The 16,189-nt window shown below is 35.5% G+C and overlaps 1 protein-coding gene across 1 annotated transcript in view; it reads left to right on the forward strand.

The window, feature by feature from the left end:
• The window catches only part of TBX20 (T-box transcription factor 20), a 49,289-nt gene extending 40,913 nt beyond the window's left edge, over positions 1-8,376 (forward strand). The window contains exons 7-8 of the mRNA XM_069462194.1: positions 6,278-6,390; positions 8,036-8,376. Of these exons, the coding sequence (XP_069318295.1) occupies positions 6,278-6,390; positions 8,036-8,376 (454 nt within the window). The remainder of the gene's footprint in view (positions 1-6,277; positions 6,391-8,035) is intronic.
• The last annotated feature ends 7,813 nt before the right edge of the window (positions 8,377-16,189 follow it).

Consider the following 16,189-nt stretch of genomic DNA (forward strand, 5'->3'; position numbering starts at 1 on the left):
AGAAACTCTAGGATGGGGCTTGACAACCTGTGTTTTCGTGAGCCTTCCAGGTGATTCTGATGCATCCTAAAGTCCGAGAACCCCTGCCTAGATAAAGCAAGCATTGTTCCCTCCCTGGTCAGGGCCCAACAGTCTAGGAGGGAAGATGGTCATGCAAACTCATACTTGGCATCAATCTAGTAAGTGCAGAAAAGGAGGAGTATAATAGGAACAATGGTGGTGCAAAGGAATGTGAGAAGGGAAGGTTTCGCTTTTTGAGCTTTGAGAAATTTTCACTTGAGTTTCAAAGATAGAAGAAGGGCAACCAGTTCCAATACTGGCAGGGTATGCTGGTTCTGTTTGTCTGGAATCTGATAAATACTCCAAATGACTTCAAATGGTGCTGAACATTTGGGCAGGAGCAACATAATCACTGCAGTTATCCTCTATTTTGCCCATTTTCTGGCTATGATTGTACATCTGATATGTGTATTATTCCTGAAATTGATGGTTATAAAGTAGTCAGAAGAGATCTTATAAAGATCGCCTAGGGTGACGATACACTCTTTTTGCCTAGAAAATGAGCATTAGACGTTAGAAAGGCCACCCTTCTATATGGTACCCATTTCATTTGCCTATGAAATCTAAAGTTAAGTCTATTAAAACTTAAGTCTTTCACATTGGGATATGACAGACTGAGCATTACAAGATACTTGCATAGTTTGTAATACCTAAATTACTTAACCCACTTGGTGAATCATCCCTCAGTTTTCAGGGTACAGCCCTTTAGAAATCCTCACAATAGGCTTCTAGGTTAAACAAGTTCTTTGCACTTTTTGTTCTGCTGGAAACAGGGATTAGACATAAAGTAAACAACATGGGCTGCCTACTCTTGGTAACATCTTTGAAGAGATGGCCCTGATATGCACCACTGTTTTCAATCACTTAAAAGGCAATAATTTGATTATGCCATCCTTTATTTAAGAACTGCCATTGCTTTCAGTTCACTTCCAGGCCTGACGCAAGTAAATCACTTCGATAAAAATCCTTTTTTCCCGGCTCCTAGAGCCTAGCATAAGTAATAATACCAGTGATCTAGCAAGGACAAAATGAATATAATGTACTTCTTATAGAAAAGCAAAATGTTTCATGAGGCAGTGATTCATTGTGTAATTTGGGAAATGATTTTTCTTGTGTGTGTATGTGAAAGAAGTTTAAATGATCTTACATAAGGGCATTTTTAGAGAGGTAAATACTGCATTCTTCTTTTGAATTTAAATGTTTGAATTTAGCAGTTATGTACATATCATGGATAGAGGAATATACCTTAGAAATATACCATCCATAATTTGGGCCCATTGATGGCCAGTCCTTTATACAGAAAGAAAAATATTTCCTAGGATCTTAAAGCAAATTCCTTCTCATGTGAAAATAACCACCTAATTCTTTTCTAAGTCTGTTTTAAATACTGACAGTATCACACATGACTCAAAAGACATTAACTTGAATGTATGTTATAGTTGTCATTTTCTTAGGGGTTGCTCAGATCATTTGACTTTCTTCTTAATGTCCCCCAAAGACAGTCACTCTCCAATATTTTAAGTAAGTGACATCAGCTGTTAAGGCTGCTGGGGTTCAACATTACCAGAATGTATATACATATAAAGATTAAAGTGTATGACAAGTTGGCAAAATTTTTTAAAAGTTTTATTTTTACCTCACACATAATAATGTGAACTTGAAGACATAATGATAGAAACTATCCAAAATGAAACACAAAGAGCAATTTTTAAAAATGAAAAAGAGCATCATTGAGTTGTGGAAAAACTTCAAGTAGCCTAATACACATGTGATTGGAGACCCTGAAAGGTGGTTGGGAGGTGGGAGAAGAAATATATTTGAAGAAATAATGCCTAAGATTTTTCCAAACTTAATGAAAACTGTATACACAATCCAAAGAGGCCCAACAAAGCTGGGCTCAAGAACCATGAAAAAATAATACCAAGTTACATCATAATCAAATTGCTCAAAACCAGTGATAAAAAGAAAATATTAAAAGCAGCCAGGGAGCGATAGACATATTACATAAGAGGAATAAAGATAAGGATGAGAGCAGATTTCTGTCAGAAACAAAGTAAATGAGAAGACAGTGGAGCAACATCATTAAAGTACAGATGCTCCTTGATTTATAATGGGGTTATATTTGGATAAACCCATTGTACATTGAAAATATAAGTCAAAATTGCCTAAGTCTGGACATAACTCCATCAGAAGTCAAGGGGCATACTGCTCCTTGTATACTGCTTTCGCACCATCATAAAGTTGAAAAATCATAAGTTGAACCATTATAAGTCAAGAACTGTCTATGCTGAAAGAAAAACAGTCTTTTAACATAGAACTCTTTAATCAGCAAAAATATCTTTAAAAACAAAACAAAGACTTTTTTCAGACATATCAAAGTTGAAGAATTCACCACCAGGAAATTGCACTACAGATATGTTAAAGGAAGTCCTTCATACAAAAGGAAAGTTATTCCAGGTGTCAGTCTGGATCTACACAAAGGAATGAAGAGCAGCAGGAATGATAACTACATGGATAAGTAGATCAAATTTTTTCATATTCTTTAAATATTTTTAAAAGATAATTAACTGTTTAAACAGATAACAATATAGAGTAGAGGTTATATAAAAATACAGTGTTTGACAAGAATGGCACAGAGGTTAGAAGGGAGAAATGAAAATATATTATTGTGAGGGTTTTATACTAGAAAGGTATAATATCACTTTAAGGTAGATTGTGACAAGTTAAATATATTTACTATAAATGCTAAGTCATCCATTAAAATAACAATCTTATAGCTAATCGACCAACAAAATAGATGCAATAGAATCACAAGAAAAAAATTAACCCTAAAGAAGGCAAAAAAGAGGAAAGAGATAACAAAGAACAGATAGGACAAATAGGAAACAAACAACCAAACTTCAGCCTAAATCATATGATCACATTAAGTATAAATACACTAAATACTTCATCTAAAAGGCAGAGAGTGTCAGTTTGGATTAAAAAGTAATACCTGAATGTATGCTGCCTATAAAAAATGTACTTTATATATAAAGATACAAGATGAAAGTAAAGCAGTGGGAAAAAGTATAGTATGTTAATACTAATTTTAAAAAATGAGAGTGGCTTTATTAATATCAAAATAGTTTTCAGAGTAAAGGATGTTACTCTGAAAAAATAGTAAATAATAAAGTAGGTAATTTCATGCTAATAAAGAGTTCTGTTCATAGGAGAACATGCAATCCTACATGTGTATGCACCTAATAATAGAGTTTCATGTCTGACAGAACTACAAGGAAAAATAGACAAATACATATCATAGTTGAGAATTTTAATATCCTTCAATAACTAAAGAGAAAATGAGTAAAGATATAGAAGATTTGAACAACACTGTCAACCAACTTGTCCGAATTGATGTTTAGAACACATTCTATCCCACATTAGCTGAATATACCTTCTTTGCAAGTGCACACAGAACATTTATCTCGATAAATAATACTCCATACCACAAAACAATTATTGATAAATTTGAAGACATTCAAATCATACAAACTATGTTCTCTGATCACAATGGAATTATATTAGAAAACAATAGCAGGAAGATATCTGGAAAATCCTCAGATATTTGAAAACTAGATAACATGCCTAAACAACCCATAGAGCAACAGGGAAATTAGAAATAATTTTTAAATAAATTAAAATGCAAAGACAACAAATAAAAACTTATTGGGTGCTGCTAAAACATTACATAGGGGGTATTTATAGTGCTATACCTGCTTTAGAAATGAAGAAAGGTCTCAAAACAATTACCTCATCTTCCATCTCAAGAAACTAGTAAAAAAAGAGCAAGTGAGTCCCAAAGTAGATAAAAGAAAGCAATTAATACATATCAGAGTAGAAATCAGTGAAATAGAAAACAGGAAAGCAATAGAAAAAAATCAATTGAACCAAAAACAGAGATTTATAAAATTGACAATTCTCTAGCTAAGCTTACCAAGAAAAAAGGGAAGAGAAAACAAATTACTCTGATCAAGAATGAAAAGAATAATATCACCACAGATTCTACAGATATTAAAAAGAAGGATAATAAAGAAATATGAACACTTATGCTTATAATTTCAATAATTTAAATGAAATGAACAAGTTTCTTGAAGACACAGACTACCAAAATTAATTCAAGAAGAAATAGATAATGTGATAGTTTTGAATTTGTTGTTAAAAACCTTTCCACAAAGGCACATGTCTGTCAACAAGTGAATATATAAACTATAATACATCTATACAATGGAATGCTACTCAGAACAAGAAAGAAGTCTTGATACATGCTCCAACATGATGAATCTCAAAACATGCTGAATGAAAGAAGCCAGATAAAAAAGATATGTAAGGTAAGATTCCATTTTTATAAAAGTTTAGAAAATGCAAACAAATCAATAAGGACAGAAATTATATTAGTGGTTTCCTTGGAAAGGTTTGCTGGGATGGGGACCAGGGAGCACGTGAGCTTGAGGAAACTTTTGGAGGTGTTATATATTTTCCTTTCCTTGTTTGTGGTGATGGTATCACTGGTGTAAACAGATGCCAAAACTGATCAAATTGTACAGCTTAAATATGTGCCATTTTTTGTATGCTAATTGTACCTCAATATAGTTTTTATAAAGCTCCCCAGATGGTTTAAATGTATAGACAAGTTTGAGAATCATTGCTCCAGTCCCTTAGGTCACTGGCTTCGCTCTGCAGAGGCAACTTCTTGGTAGTTTCTTGTTCTGGAAACTGGAATATTCTGAAAATATTATGCAAATACAAGCATATACAAACGTAGATATTCACAAATGGTAGCATACTTTACACACTGTTCTGTACTTTATTTTTTTCATTTACTGCATCTTGGAGATTATTCCATACCAATAAATATGGCATGACCCCATTCTTTTTAATAGCTATGGGTCAATACAATGGATCAGGATTTTGCCTGATACCAATCATTTTGACTGTATGAAGTGATACCTCATGCTTATTTTAAAACCTTTTGGGAATAAAGATGTAATCGGAATAGTGACTAGAATTAATTTTCCTTGTAGCCCTATCCCTAAGTCCTCATACTCATGCTATTTAATATGATAAAACGCTTTCATCTATCTGGGTATATAGGCTTTGTAGAACTCCAAATTTACTATGAATGAGATAGTATTTTTTCACAGGTAAAGTCTGTATATCAATGTGAAATGTTGACAGGTGTTACATTTTGAAAAGTTATTATGGCACTTTATTTGCTTTCTTTATACCCTCAATATGAAATTTGGTGTTCTGTTTGTCCTTCGTCATTCAATATAAGTTTTTTAAATCCTCTTTTTGTCCTTTGGTGGTTAATTTGGTGTGGTCCTTAGATCAGCTATTCCAGAAATGTATGCTGTACAAAGTAATCTGTTACCAATATGGACTTTTGGCAAGGAAATTATCTGGCTAAAATTGTGCTGGCTTTTAAGAAAACTAGCAGCAGGTCAAACTTTCCGATACCAAAATAATTTTTATTTTTAAAGTTAACCTCACTCTTTGGTTTATAGACTGTGTTGCAAGAGGAAGACCATCTACAAAGCCAACACGCCAATTTATCTAGGGGCCTAAATTTCTTAATGGCCATTTGCATTTCCTTCATAGGTTTTCTGTAGTTTTCAGTCTGAAAGCAACAAGGATCTTAGAGTGTTCATTACCCAAACTGCCCATATTGTCATATACTCTATAAATTTGTTTGGCTTATTGGTGAACATTAAGTCTTTTTATGACTACTGATATTTTGAACTTTTTGCCAACATTTCATCAGATGTTGAATCAGTACAGTTCATATCAGGTGGGTATTTGTTTTGTGTCTATTAGCTGATGAGGTCAGTAAGAAGATTCATTGCAGCTCCTTGTGGCAAATTCATTCACTCGTTATTTTTCACATCATTAAATTCCATATTCCTGTGGTCAGGTTTCATTGCTCCTTGTTCACCTCTTTGTCCTTCATTTTGTAGAATATCAGGGGATTTTCCTTTTCTTATCCAGTAATGTCTGCTTACTGAGAAGTCACTTTATAGTAGAATAAATGTATTTGTTTTGATTGTCATCTTTCCCCGAAGTGGTTGCCTTTTGGCTAACAAAATGGTTTTACTGACTAGCGAATTACCTTTAAGATCCCTCTCCATCTCTGAGTCCTTCACTTTTTAGTTAACTTGTGATTTGTCACTCTGTAATGTAGGGAAAGTGTGGAGAGCCTGATCCAAAAGCATTCCTATGCCCGCTCACCCATCCGCACCTATGGAGGAGAAGAGGATGTCTTGGGGGATGAGAGTCAGACAACCCCAAATCGAGGTAAGATGGCTTCTGGGGCTGTGGATTTGCTGAGGTAGAGCACATGAAGGAGAAGGGGGCGGGCAGTTGATGAGACGTCTGGTCCTCAGTGCACATACGCCCAGAAAGGATTGCAAGAGCCTCTTCAGGAAGGGACAGCCCCTGACACTGAGCCTCACACATATCATTATTTTGCCTTTCAGTCATAAGTGGTTGTGCTGCCTGAAGGTTCCTGTGGTTTGGTTTTTTTAGTGAAAGGACATTGAGCCTTTGAGTGAGGGGTCAGGAGTTTCTTGTCTGCAATTTGTTATGAAAGAACTATTGAACTTTGGGGGCAGTCTCTTAGTCTTTCTGAACCTGTTTTATAATCTGAAAATCAGGGGATGTATCTAGTCTATCTATGTCGGGAATAGTTTATTAGGATCACAGACCAAAATAGAAAACACTTTTAAAAGAGGATTGTCCAAGTAAAGGGCATTATGTAGAGGAAATGGCCCCAATGGTGACACCAGGAACTGAACAAAATTTCTCTGTTGCAAAGGTTCAGGGAGCAGCCACCTGCATCTGAGAAGGAAGTCCAGAGAAAAGAGGCCTGAGGTGCCCCATCCTGGGAACAGGAATGTTCTTATGGGGAGAGCCCTCATGTATTCCATAATGTGAAATAACATAATCAGTGAAAACGTAGGATACTTCTTATAACCCCTCGTATAAATTTGACTCCCTTAAAACTTAACTAATAATAGCCTACTGTTATTAGAGCCTTACCTATAACATAAACAGTCAATTAACACATATTTTGTATGTTATTTATGTTATATACTGTATTCTTATAATAAAGTAAGCTACAGAAAAAATATTAAGAAATTCTTAATGTTAAAAAATGTAAAGAAAATGTTATTAAGAAAATCATAAGGAAGAGGAAATATATTTATTCATTAAGTGGAAGTGGATCATCATAAAGGTCTTCATCCTCATCATCTTCATCACTGAGAAGGCTGAGGAAGAGGAGGATGTTCTTGCCATCTCAGGGGTGGCAGAGACAGAAGAGGTGGAGGCCGTGGAAGGGGAGGCAGGAGAGGCAGGCACACTTGGTGTAACTTTTATTGAAAAGTACCTGTGTATAAGTGGACCCAAGCAGTTCAAACCTGTGTTGTTCAAGAATCACTGTTAATATATACAGTCAGAAAATTAGAAGTCGACTCTTGTCTAAACCTCTGAATGCCGTAATGTAGCAAAACTTACTCTTGTGGGTTCTCACAACAGTTTTGGAAGCGAGGCAGTTTCGTAAAGACTCATATATCCAGCCTTCCTTATGGAAACTCTGCAGAGATTGGGACAAATGTCAGATATTTGAAACTCCTTTTAAGGGGATCAGGTCATTACCTACAGGCAGGGTATTAATGTTTTGGCCACTCTGTGGGAGTATGTGGGCCATCAAATGAGTTGATTTTTTTCCCATAAGTAAATTCTATCTTCCATGCAGAGCATAAATAATATCTTCTGAGAAAGGTAGATTTGCCCCATGGCAAATCTTATGTGTGTTTGTCTTTTCAAACTGCAGATCTGTTAAATATTTTTGAAAATAAATTGATCTTTACTGATAATTTAATTCTTGATCTGTACATAGAAATAGCATTTCCAGTCTAATGAGTGTTTTTCCTTACAGGATCAGCCTTTACAACGTCTGACAATTTGTCTCTCAGCTCCTGGGTATCATCTTCTTCCAATTTTCCTGGGTTTCAGCACCCACAGTCCCTGACTGCTCTTGGCACCAGCACAGCGTCCATAGCAACACCCATTCCTCACCCCATCCAGGGTTCTCTGCCACCATATAGCCGGCTGGGGATGCCTCTGACCCCATCAGCCATCGCCAGCTCCATGCAAGGGAGCGGCCCCACATTCCCTTCGTTCCACATGCCGAGATACCATCACTACTTTCAGCAGGGGCCCTATGCTGCCATCCAGGGACTGCGCCATTCCTCTGCTGTGATGACGCCATTTGTATGACTCTTCAAAAAATGGGAGAATCCAGATCCAGAATGCGCAAATGGGTATGGAAATATAGGACAGGGTTGAGAGGGTGGGATGTGGGGCATTGGAGCAGGGGCTTTCCAGGAGACATGGAACCTGTTAAAGAGGAGAGCTGGACTCACAACAAAATCTACTGCTAAGGGAATGCACCATGGACCAGGATTCATCTGTAGCTGGGGGACAGCTCTTGAGTGCAGGAGAGAATCAGTGTAAAGTTCTTAGCCAGCCTGAAAGTTTAACAATACGAGGCAGATAAATCCTAAGGTGCTTTATTCCTGGCGGTTCAAAATGCTGTGTCGATGCAGTAATGTATAAAATCAATGTGTATAGGGTTTCTTTCTGCTTTCCACAGGTTAAAAGAATCTTCAAAGAGGCAATATTATATAGCATACCAATCATAATGACTAACTAAAGTCAATTTCTCCCTGTAGAAAATGGAAGCCAATAGAGAAATATTTGTAGTGCTGTAGCTTAAGCATGTTTAGTTTTCCTTTGTGTTAGTTTGCTGGGGAAGGTGCTGAGATAATGCTAATGCATCCTGTTTTGTGGATGAATACATGGCAATGACTTCACAAAGTTCTTTTTATAATATTGAAGGGCCAATACTCAATAAGCTCTCTTCTTACAGTCTTGTCTCCTTTCTTCCTAATTCTCTTTCTTGTAGCTACTTGCCATTTATGTAGGAAAAATCTTCCATATACAATTTTGAAGCAAGAGCCTCTCTATGTTACATTGTAAAACTAAGGTTTATTTTTTCTGGGCTGCATTCTATATACTACTGATTTATTCACTGAGGAACACTCCAGAGCCTCTGCATGATGACATGTGAGGCTTCCTTTCGCTTGCAGCTGCAATAGAAAGATGGTTGTCCTATTGTGAAGGGAATGCCTCTGCCATGGGTGCCAAGGGCTCCTTCATTTTCACTTCAGCTTTGGGAGACCTTATGGATGTTAAAATGCACTGGGCCAAATTCTCATTTTTGGTGAATCTGCTTTATTGTGCTGCCACTGATTGACAGGGATTTGAGAATGACCATTCTAAATGCCTGTATAGCCACATTTAACCTGTGCTCACGAGGAGTAATGTGCCCATACATCTGATTTGTCCTTTTTTCTTACTGTGTTGTATTCATTGACCCCGTTACCATTTTTCTATATTATGAAATTTCACGTTAACTCAGTGACTCCCTGACAGAAACGTTGGCAGTTCTTATAAGTAAATCTAAAGCATTCATCCACGTTATTTTCAACTCTTGCTATCTTCTTAAGCCTTCCTTTAATGTTTATAATAGTAATTAATTATATTTTAGTTCTATATAACCTGTATGTTATTTTAAAGCAACATATATATAAGCATTTACAGTAAGGGTAACACATTTGGCATTTTGCAACAATTCATTTCCCTAATAACAGAAATTTAATGACGTTAATAGTCTTTCAACTTCAGATATAATGCATTTCAACTACAGGATGTAATCTGTCCTCTTAGCAAATTTCCCCAAAACTCTAATTTAATTTTTGTATGTAATATTCATTCTACTCTGTTCTCACTGCAAAAGTATTGAATCTGTTAAAAGAGATGGGAAATATTGCTACTGACAGTAGGAGTGTATTTGGGGGTAAATGCAATATACTCATCACATCAGACGCCTGTGGGATTTTATTCATTTGTTTTAATGTTAGTCTTTTCCGTATCAAATGCCTTTCTTGGGCACTTCCAGCCAATGAAACAAGGCATCAGGCCCAGCCTGTCTTTGTGATGCTGTTGTTGGGTTTTGCACTTGCCTTTCTCCACTGTACCCCAAAGTTTACTTACAGAGAAGCATGGGCTGTGTTAACAAAGCATCTCAGAGTCCTGTGGCAAACACTGTAGGTTAAATTCTAACTTCTTGCATGTTATGCTATGGTATCCACAGGTGGTTTGTTTTCAGACAAAGTACAGATGTGCATTTCTTTATAAAACAGTTATGAGTAATGTTTAAAATAAATATCCATAGAGCTAGGATAGGGGTTTAATATTTACTAGTTGGCCTGTTGCCAGTGCTCCTTTTCATTCAGAGTACTGCTGCTTAAAGCAGGAATAACAAAAAATGCTGTTTTACATGATGCTACTCAATACCCTGTTAAATTACTAGTCTACTAAAGTGAATCTGTGTCTGAATCTTCTTTTTCAAAGAGAATGAAAGGATTATTTTAATATGTACTATTTTGACATTTGTCCCAATCTGTGTCTCAAAGTAGGTTTGTGTGTTTTTGTTAAATATTGTTTTATACCAATATTTCCTAACCTTATAACTTTATTTTATAATTAAGCAATATAAGACTAAAAATAAGTAGCGTGCTTAGAGGAAAGCAGAGACTAAGGTATCAAAGCATGCTCTTGAAAAATCAGTCCTGAAATTCTAAATTAAATATATTTTTTACCTGTTGATATTATTTGAGCCAGAGAGAAGCACAGGTGAAGTGGAGCTTAACCTAATCAGAGTCACTCTAGCCATTGAAACCAGGGGGTAGAAATTTATCCCACCTGGGCCTTTCTGAGCTATTCTGGTTGTTGATTTTTATTAACCCCTTGGGAGGTTAGTACTTAAAATTCCAAAGTCTATTCTACCAAAAGTAATTGCAATAACTGGATATTTAATAGGAAATCAAATTAAATAACCAAGACCATGAATTATAATATGTTTAGAATAAATTCAGGGTTTTTCCCCCAAGTATATTACAGTATCAAAAAGCATGGCTAATGGGCAGTGCTGCTACAAAGAGAACCTGACAGACCTGCTTTATCTGACTCTAAGGAATTAATTCAGAACTTGGTAGGTTCTGCACTTGTGAGTTGTTTTTAAAGTATTTATCAATAGTTCTGAGTAAATTCAGTGGTTTTTACTAATTTAGGAAATCGTCCCCCTCCTCCATTCACCCTTAGCAGTATGTAGGTACACACATCCACTTTGTGTCTCACATATCACAAATGGTTAGGTAACAAGGTCTAGATTATAAACTTATATTGTATTGCTGATACTTTTGAGTTTATAACAATGCTATATTCTCTAGAAGGCCTCCTACCGTTCCTAGTAGGTGGGCATAGAGTGGAAGATATTAAGAAGCTTCCTTATTATGACTGACCATCTAGCAAAAACCTTGTGTAGGGCTATACTATAGGATTTACATTGACTTCCAGGGCATTCCAAGATCTCCCCTCCTCTACCCTTATCCATATCTCTGCCATTTTTCTTCTCTAGCTAAAGTAACTTTCTCCCTTCCCAAATCCTCCCTGTCCTTTCCTTCCAAAAAAAAAAAAAAAAAGAAAGAAAGAAAAGAAAATCCTCTAAAAGCCCAAGAAATAAGTATTCTTAGAAGTAAAGCATCCTCATTCCATACTGCCTCTGAATCTTTTAAAGAGATGGTAGGATATTTATCCCATTTCTTATATCCCATTTCACATTAGCTTTTTAGGCTGTCCTGCTTATATATAAGGGGAATCACCTCAAATAAAGAGGATGGAATGGCTTTACGCCCCATTAAATATTCAGTCAAGCTCATCCATGACTCAATAACTAAAAAGTTCAAAAAATTCAGTTATGTAATGTTCAGGATAGCATATTGCAAGAAAAAAAATATTTTTACTCAATTTTCCAAAGAGTAAGAAAACTGTTGTCATTATTAAACATGTAGGGAATTGATAATTATTACAGACAAAACAGTACTATACCCTAAATCTAGAGAAAGCAGGGGACAGAAGATAAGATTTTCAGCTTGCTCCTTTAAAGGGCCATGCCTGGGTGGAGGATGGGTTTTTTATAAGTTTTTATATTATTTTAGAATGTAAGGATTTTTTTTTTTTTTTTTTTTTTTTTTTGGTAAACAAGCAAAGGGAAGGTTACAAACTATTAAAACTTTTTAGAAGACCCTAAAATCCTTTATTTACTACTTACTACTCTATGCCAGTTATAATATTTCAATACCTGGCTTTCTTTAGCACGTTTAAATATGGAAAGATTCATTTATAAATATTGGGTAGGCAAATAATCCATAATATTTTCCAGCCCTTCTTTCTCTGTCCCTTCCTCAAATAATTTCAATCCTCTCTCCTTTTTAAACAAAGTATCCTGATAACAAAGTAAAAAACATTTTTTTGAAATAATAATTATGGACAAAAAATACAACTTGTATTTTACTTCTGGTACATTAAAATATTGTGTTTAGTTGGTTCCCCCCCTTATTTTCAGAAACCTAAAAGTTCTTTTATTTCCTAAAGGATAAAATTGGATATAGCTTCTCTAGTAGACTCTGTCACAGTTCCATTGTTTGCTGTGTTCATTTGCTTAATGAATTGCGTGAAAACAGTCACTGTTATGAAGTGGGTGTGTTGGGGGTTGGGGGAAGGGTATGGGAAATATTTTATGAAAAAAAGTTATAAGCCTAATACTATGAAGTAACATCTAATGAAGTTCTTTTTAAGTGCAATATATTTATTTCTGCTAGAAATGTATTATCAACCTTATGTAATATTTGAAGCATTACCTATTATTTGTAAACAGCTTAAAATTATATATTACCCCAATTGTACATAAGTACAAATGTGTGGATATTAGATTCTTTCATTAAAAATGGTGTGTTTTTGATATAGATGCACACATTTACACCTTTCATTCTCTTACATGCTGTGCTTTGTGAGTTTTGGTACCTGTTTCCTCACATGAAGAAAAGAGGATTAGATAAGATTGGGAGTCACAGCTGGCCACTCACAGGCTGGACAGAGCTCTGGATTACTACACAGTGTTTGGGTTTTGTCTTTAAACACATTGGAAAGCCTTTGAAGAAGACATTGCTCTCAAGTTCCAACTACTTCCCATTTTCCTGCACCCAGGCTCCTTCACTCATTTATGCTACCTGATGAACCCTCAGAATCACATGATTTTGTGCCTCTCTGTACTGAATGATACTGAAGACTCTACAAAGCTTAAAAACCCCTACCTCTCATTCTGGCCACCAACACTCGGATGTGCTGTAATAATACTACACAAAGCAGGATGACAAAAATTAAGATTCACCAAATTCTAAGTCTTAGTCCTCCTTCAGCATGACAGTCCTTCAAAATATTTGATGTATTCACACCTTCCACTTTCAAAAGTCTGCTCTATTACCCTTAATTTTTTTGTGCATGCCAAACACCAGCCTTTTAAAAATCTTTTGTTTGAAAGAATTTCAAGTTTACAGAAAAGTTGCAAGAATAGTGTAAAGAAACCCTGTGCACACTTTACCCAGATTCACCAGTTGTTATCTTTTTGCCCCATTTGCTTCATCGTGTGCATTCACACTGTGTAGTATGTGCATAAACACACACACATGCATGGATATGTAATATACACAATGGTTTTCTGAACCATTTGAGAGTAAGTTGCACATATCATACCCTGTTTATCCCTAGATAATTCAACATGTATTTCCTAAAAACAACAAGATTCCATTAATCACAGTAGAGTTAGCAACCACAGGAAATTTAACAGTGACGCAATACTGTGATCTACCATCTGTATTCCAGTTTTGTCCAATGACCCAGTAATGTCTTTTATAGCATATTTTTTTCCTTCATTAGAGATACACTTCAGGTTCACATATTGCATTTAGTTATCATGTTTCTTTAGTCTCCTTCAATATGGTATAGCTCTTCAGCCTGTCTTTGTCTTTCACGACAAAATGATTCCTATTGTATTAGAAATCCCAAGTTCATGCTGGTAACGCCAATTCCAATGCACTCCCATAGGGTCCTTTTTTCCTACTTTGCCCCATTCCATATCTGTATCTGCCTTCTTCCATAGTGAGAACCCTGGCTCCCAACTACATCAACATATTTATTTACTTAATTCTACCATACACTTACACTAATTTCATATTGTCTCACTTATACAACTACAATAAACCTTATAAAAAAAGGTCAGGGTTTGTTTGCATTGTATCTTTACTACTCAACTATATAGTCAAGTGACATGTCTAGCAGTTACTTGTATTAGTTGTGTTTTTGTCCTCCTGGATGGTTATGTTATTCATTTGCAATACAGTTGGGTTCATTTGTTCAGTTTTCTTGCAGTTATAATGGATTTTTCTTCCTATTTTTATTGATTTTTTTTAAAAGCAGAAAATTAGTATGATTCCAATAAAAAAAAAACTCATAGAACTAATACATGATTATAGTAAGGTTATAGGATATAAGATTAATATTTAAAAAGTCAATTGCTTTCCTATATACCAGCAATGAACTATTGGAATTTGAGATAAAAATACACCACTTATAGCAGCACTAAAAAAATAAAGAGAAAATAAAAAGAAATACTTAGGTATAAATAAAATATTAACAAGAGCTATATGAGGAAAATAACGAAACTCTAATGAAAAAAATAAAGATCTGAATAAACAGAGAACTATTGTATGTTCACGGATAGGTGGACTCAATATTGTTGAGATGTCAGTTCTATAGATTCAACACAAACTCAGTCAAAATCCCAGCAAGGGCCGGGCGCGGTGGCTCACGCCTGTAATCCTAGCACTCTGGGAGGCCGAGGCGGGTGGATTGCTCAAGGTCAGGAGTTCGAGACCAGCCTGAGCGAGACCCCGTCTCTACTAAAAACAGAAAGACATTATATGGACACCTAAAAATCTATATAGAAAAAAAAAAAAAAAATTAGCCGGGCATAGTGGCGCATGCCTGTAGTCCCAGCTACTCGGGAGGCTGAGGCAGTAGGATCGCTTGAGCCCAGGAGTTTGAGGTTGCTGTGAGCTAAGCTGACGCCACGGCACTCACTCTAGCCTGGGCAACAAAGTGAGACTCTGTCTCAACAAAAAAAAAAAAAAAAAAAAATCCCAGCAAGTTATTTGTTGCTACAAACTGTTTCTGAAGTTTATATGGGAAGGCAAAAGACCCAGAATACCCAACACTGTATTGAAGAAGAAGACCAAGTTAGAGGACTGACAGGACCTGACTTCAAAATCTACTACCAAACTACATTAATAAAAACAGTGCCGTATTGGCAAGAGAATAAACAAATAGATCAACAGAACAGAGAGCCTAGAAATAGACCCCCATGAATATAGTCAACTGATGTTTGACGAAGGATCAAAGGCAATTTAGTGGAGAAACAGTAATCTTTTCAACAAATGGTACTGGAACAACGGAATATCCACATGCAAAATAACAAGTCTAAACACAGATCTTACACCCTTTGCAAAAATTAACTCAAAATGGATCATAGTCCTAAATATAAAATGCAAAACTATAAAACTTCTAGAGGATAACATAGGGGAAAATCTAGTTAGGTTTTTTTTTTTTTTTTTGATACAACACCAAAAGCATGATCCATTAACAAAAAAAGTTAACATGATAGATTACATTGAAATCAAAAACTTCTGTGAAAAACATTGTTAAGAGAAAAAGAGACTAGCCACAGACTGGGAGAACATATTTTCAAAAACACATTTCTGATAAAGGATTTGTATTTAACATATACAAAGACTTCTTAAAACTCAACCATAAAAAAAATCCAATTAAAATATGGTCAAAAGATCTATCTGAATAGACATCTCACCAAGAAGATATACAGATGGCAAATAAGCATATGAACAGATGCTCAATGTCACATGTGATTAGGGAATTGCAAATTAAAACAACATGAGATACCACTACATATCTATTAAAATGGCTAAAATCCAAAACAGTGCAACACCAATGATGGTGATGATGAATAACAACAGGAACTCTCATTCATTGCTGGTGGGAATGCAAAAATGGTACA

Source organism: Eulemur rufifrons, chromosome 29 (assembly GCF_041146395.1).
Source record: "Eulemur rufifrons isolate Redbay chromosome 29, OSU_ERuf_1, whole genome shotgun sequence".
Taxonomy (NCBI): domain Eukaryota; kingdom Metazoa; phylum Chordata; class Mammalia; order Primates; family Lemuridae; genus Eulemur; species Eulemur rufifrons.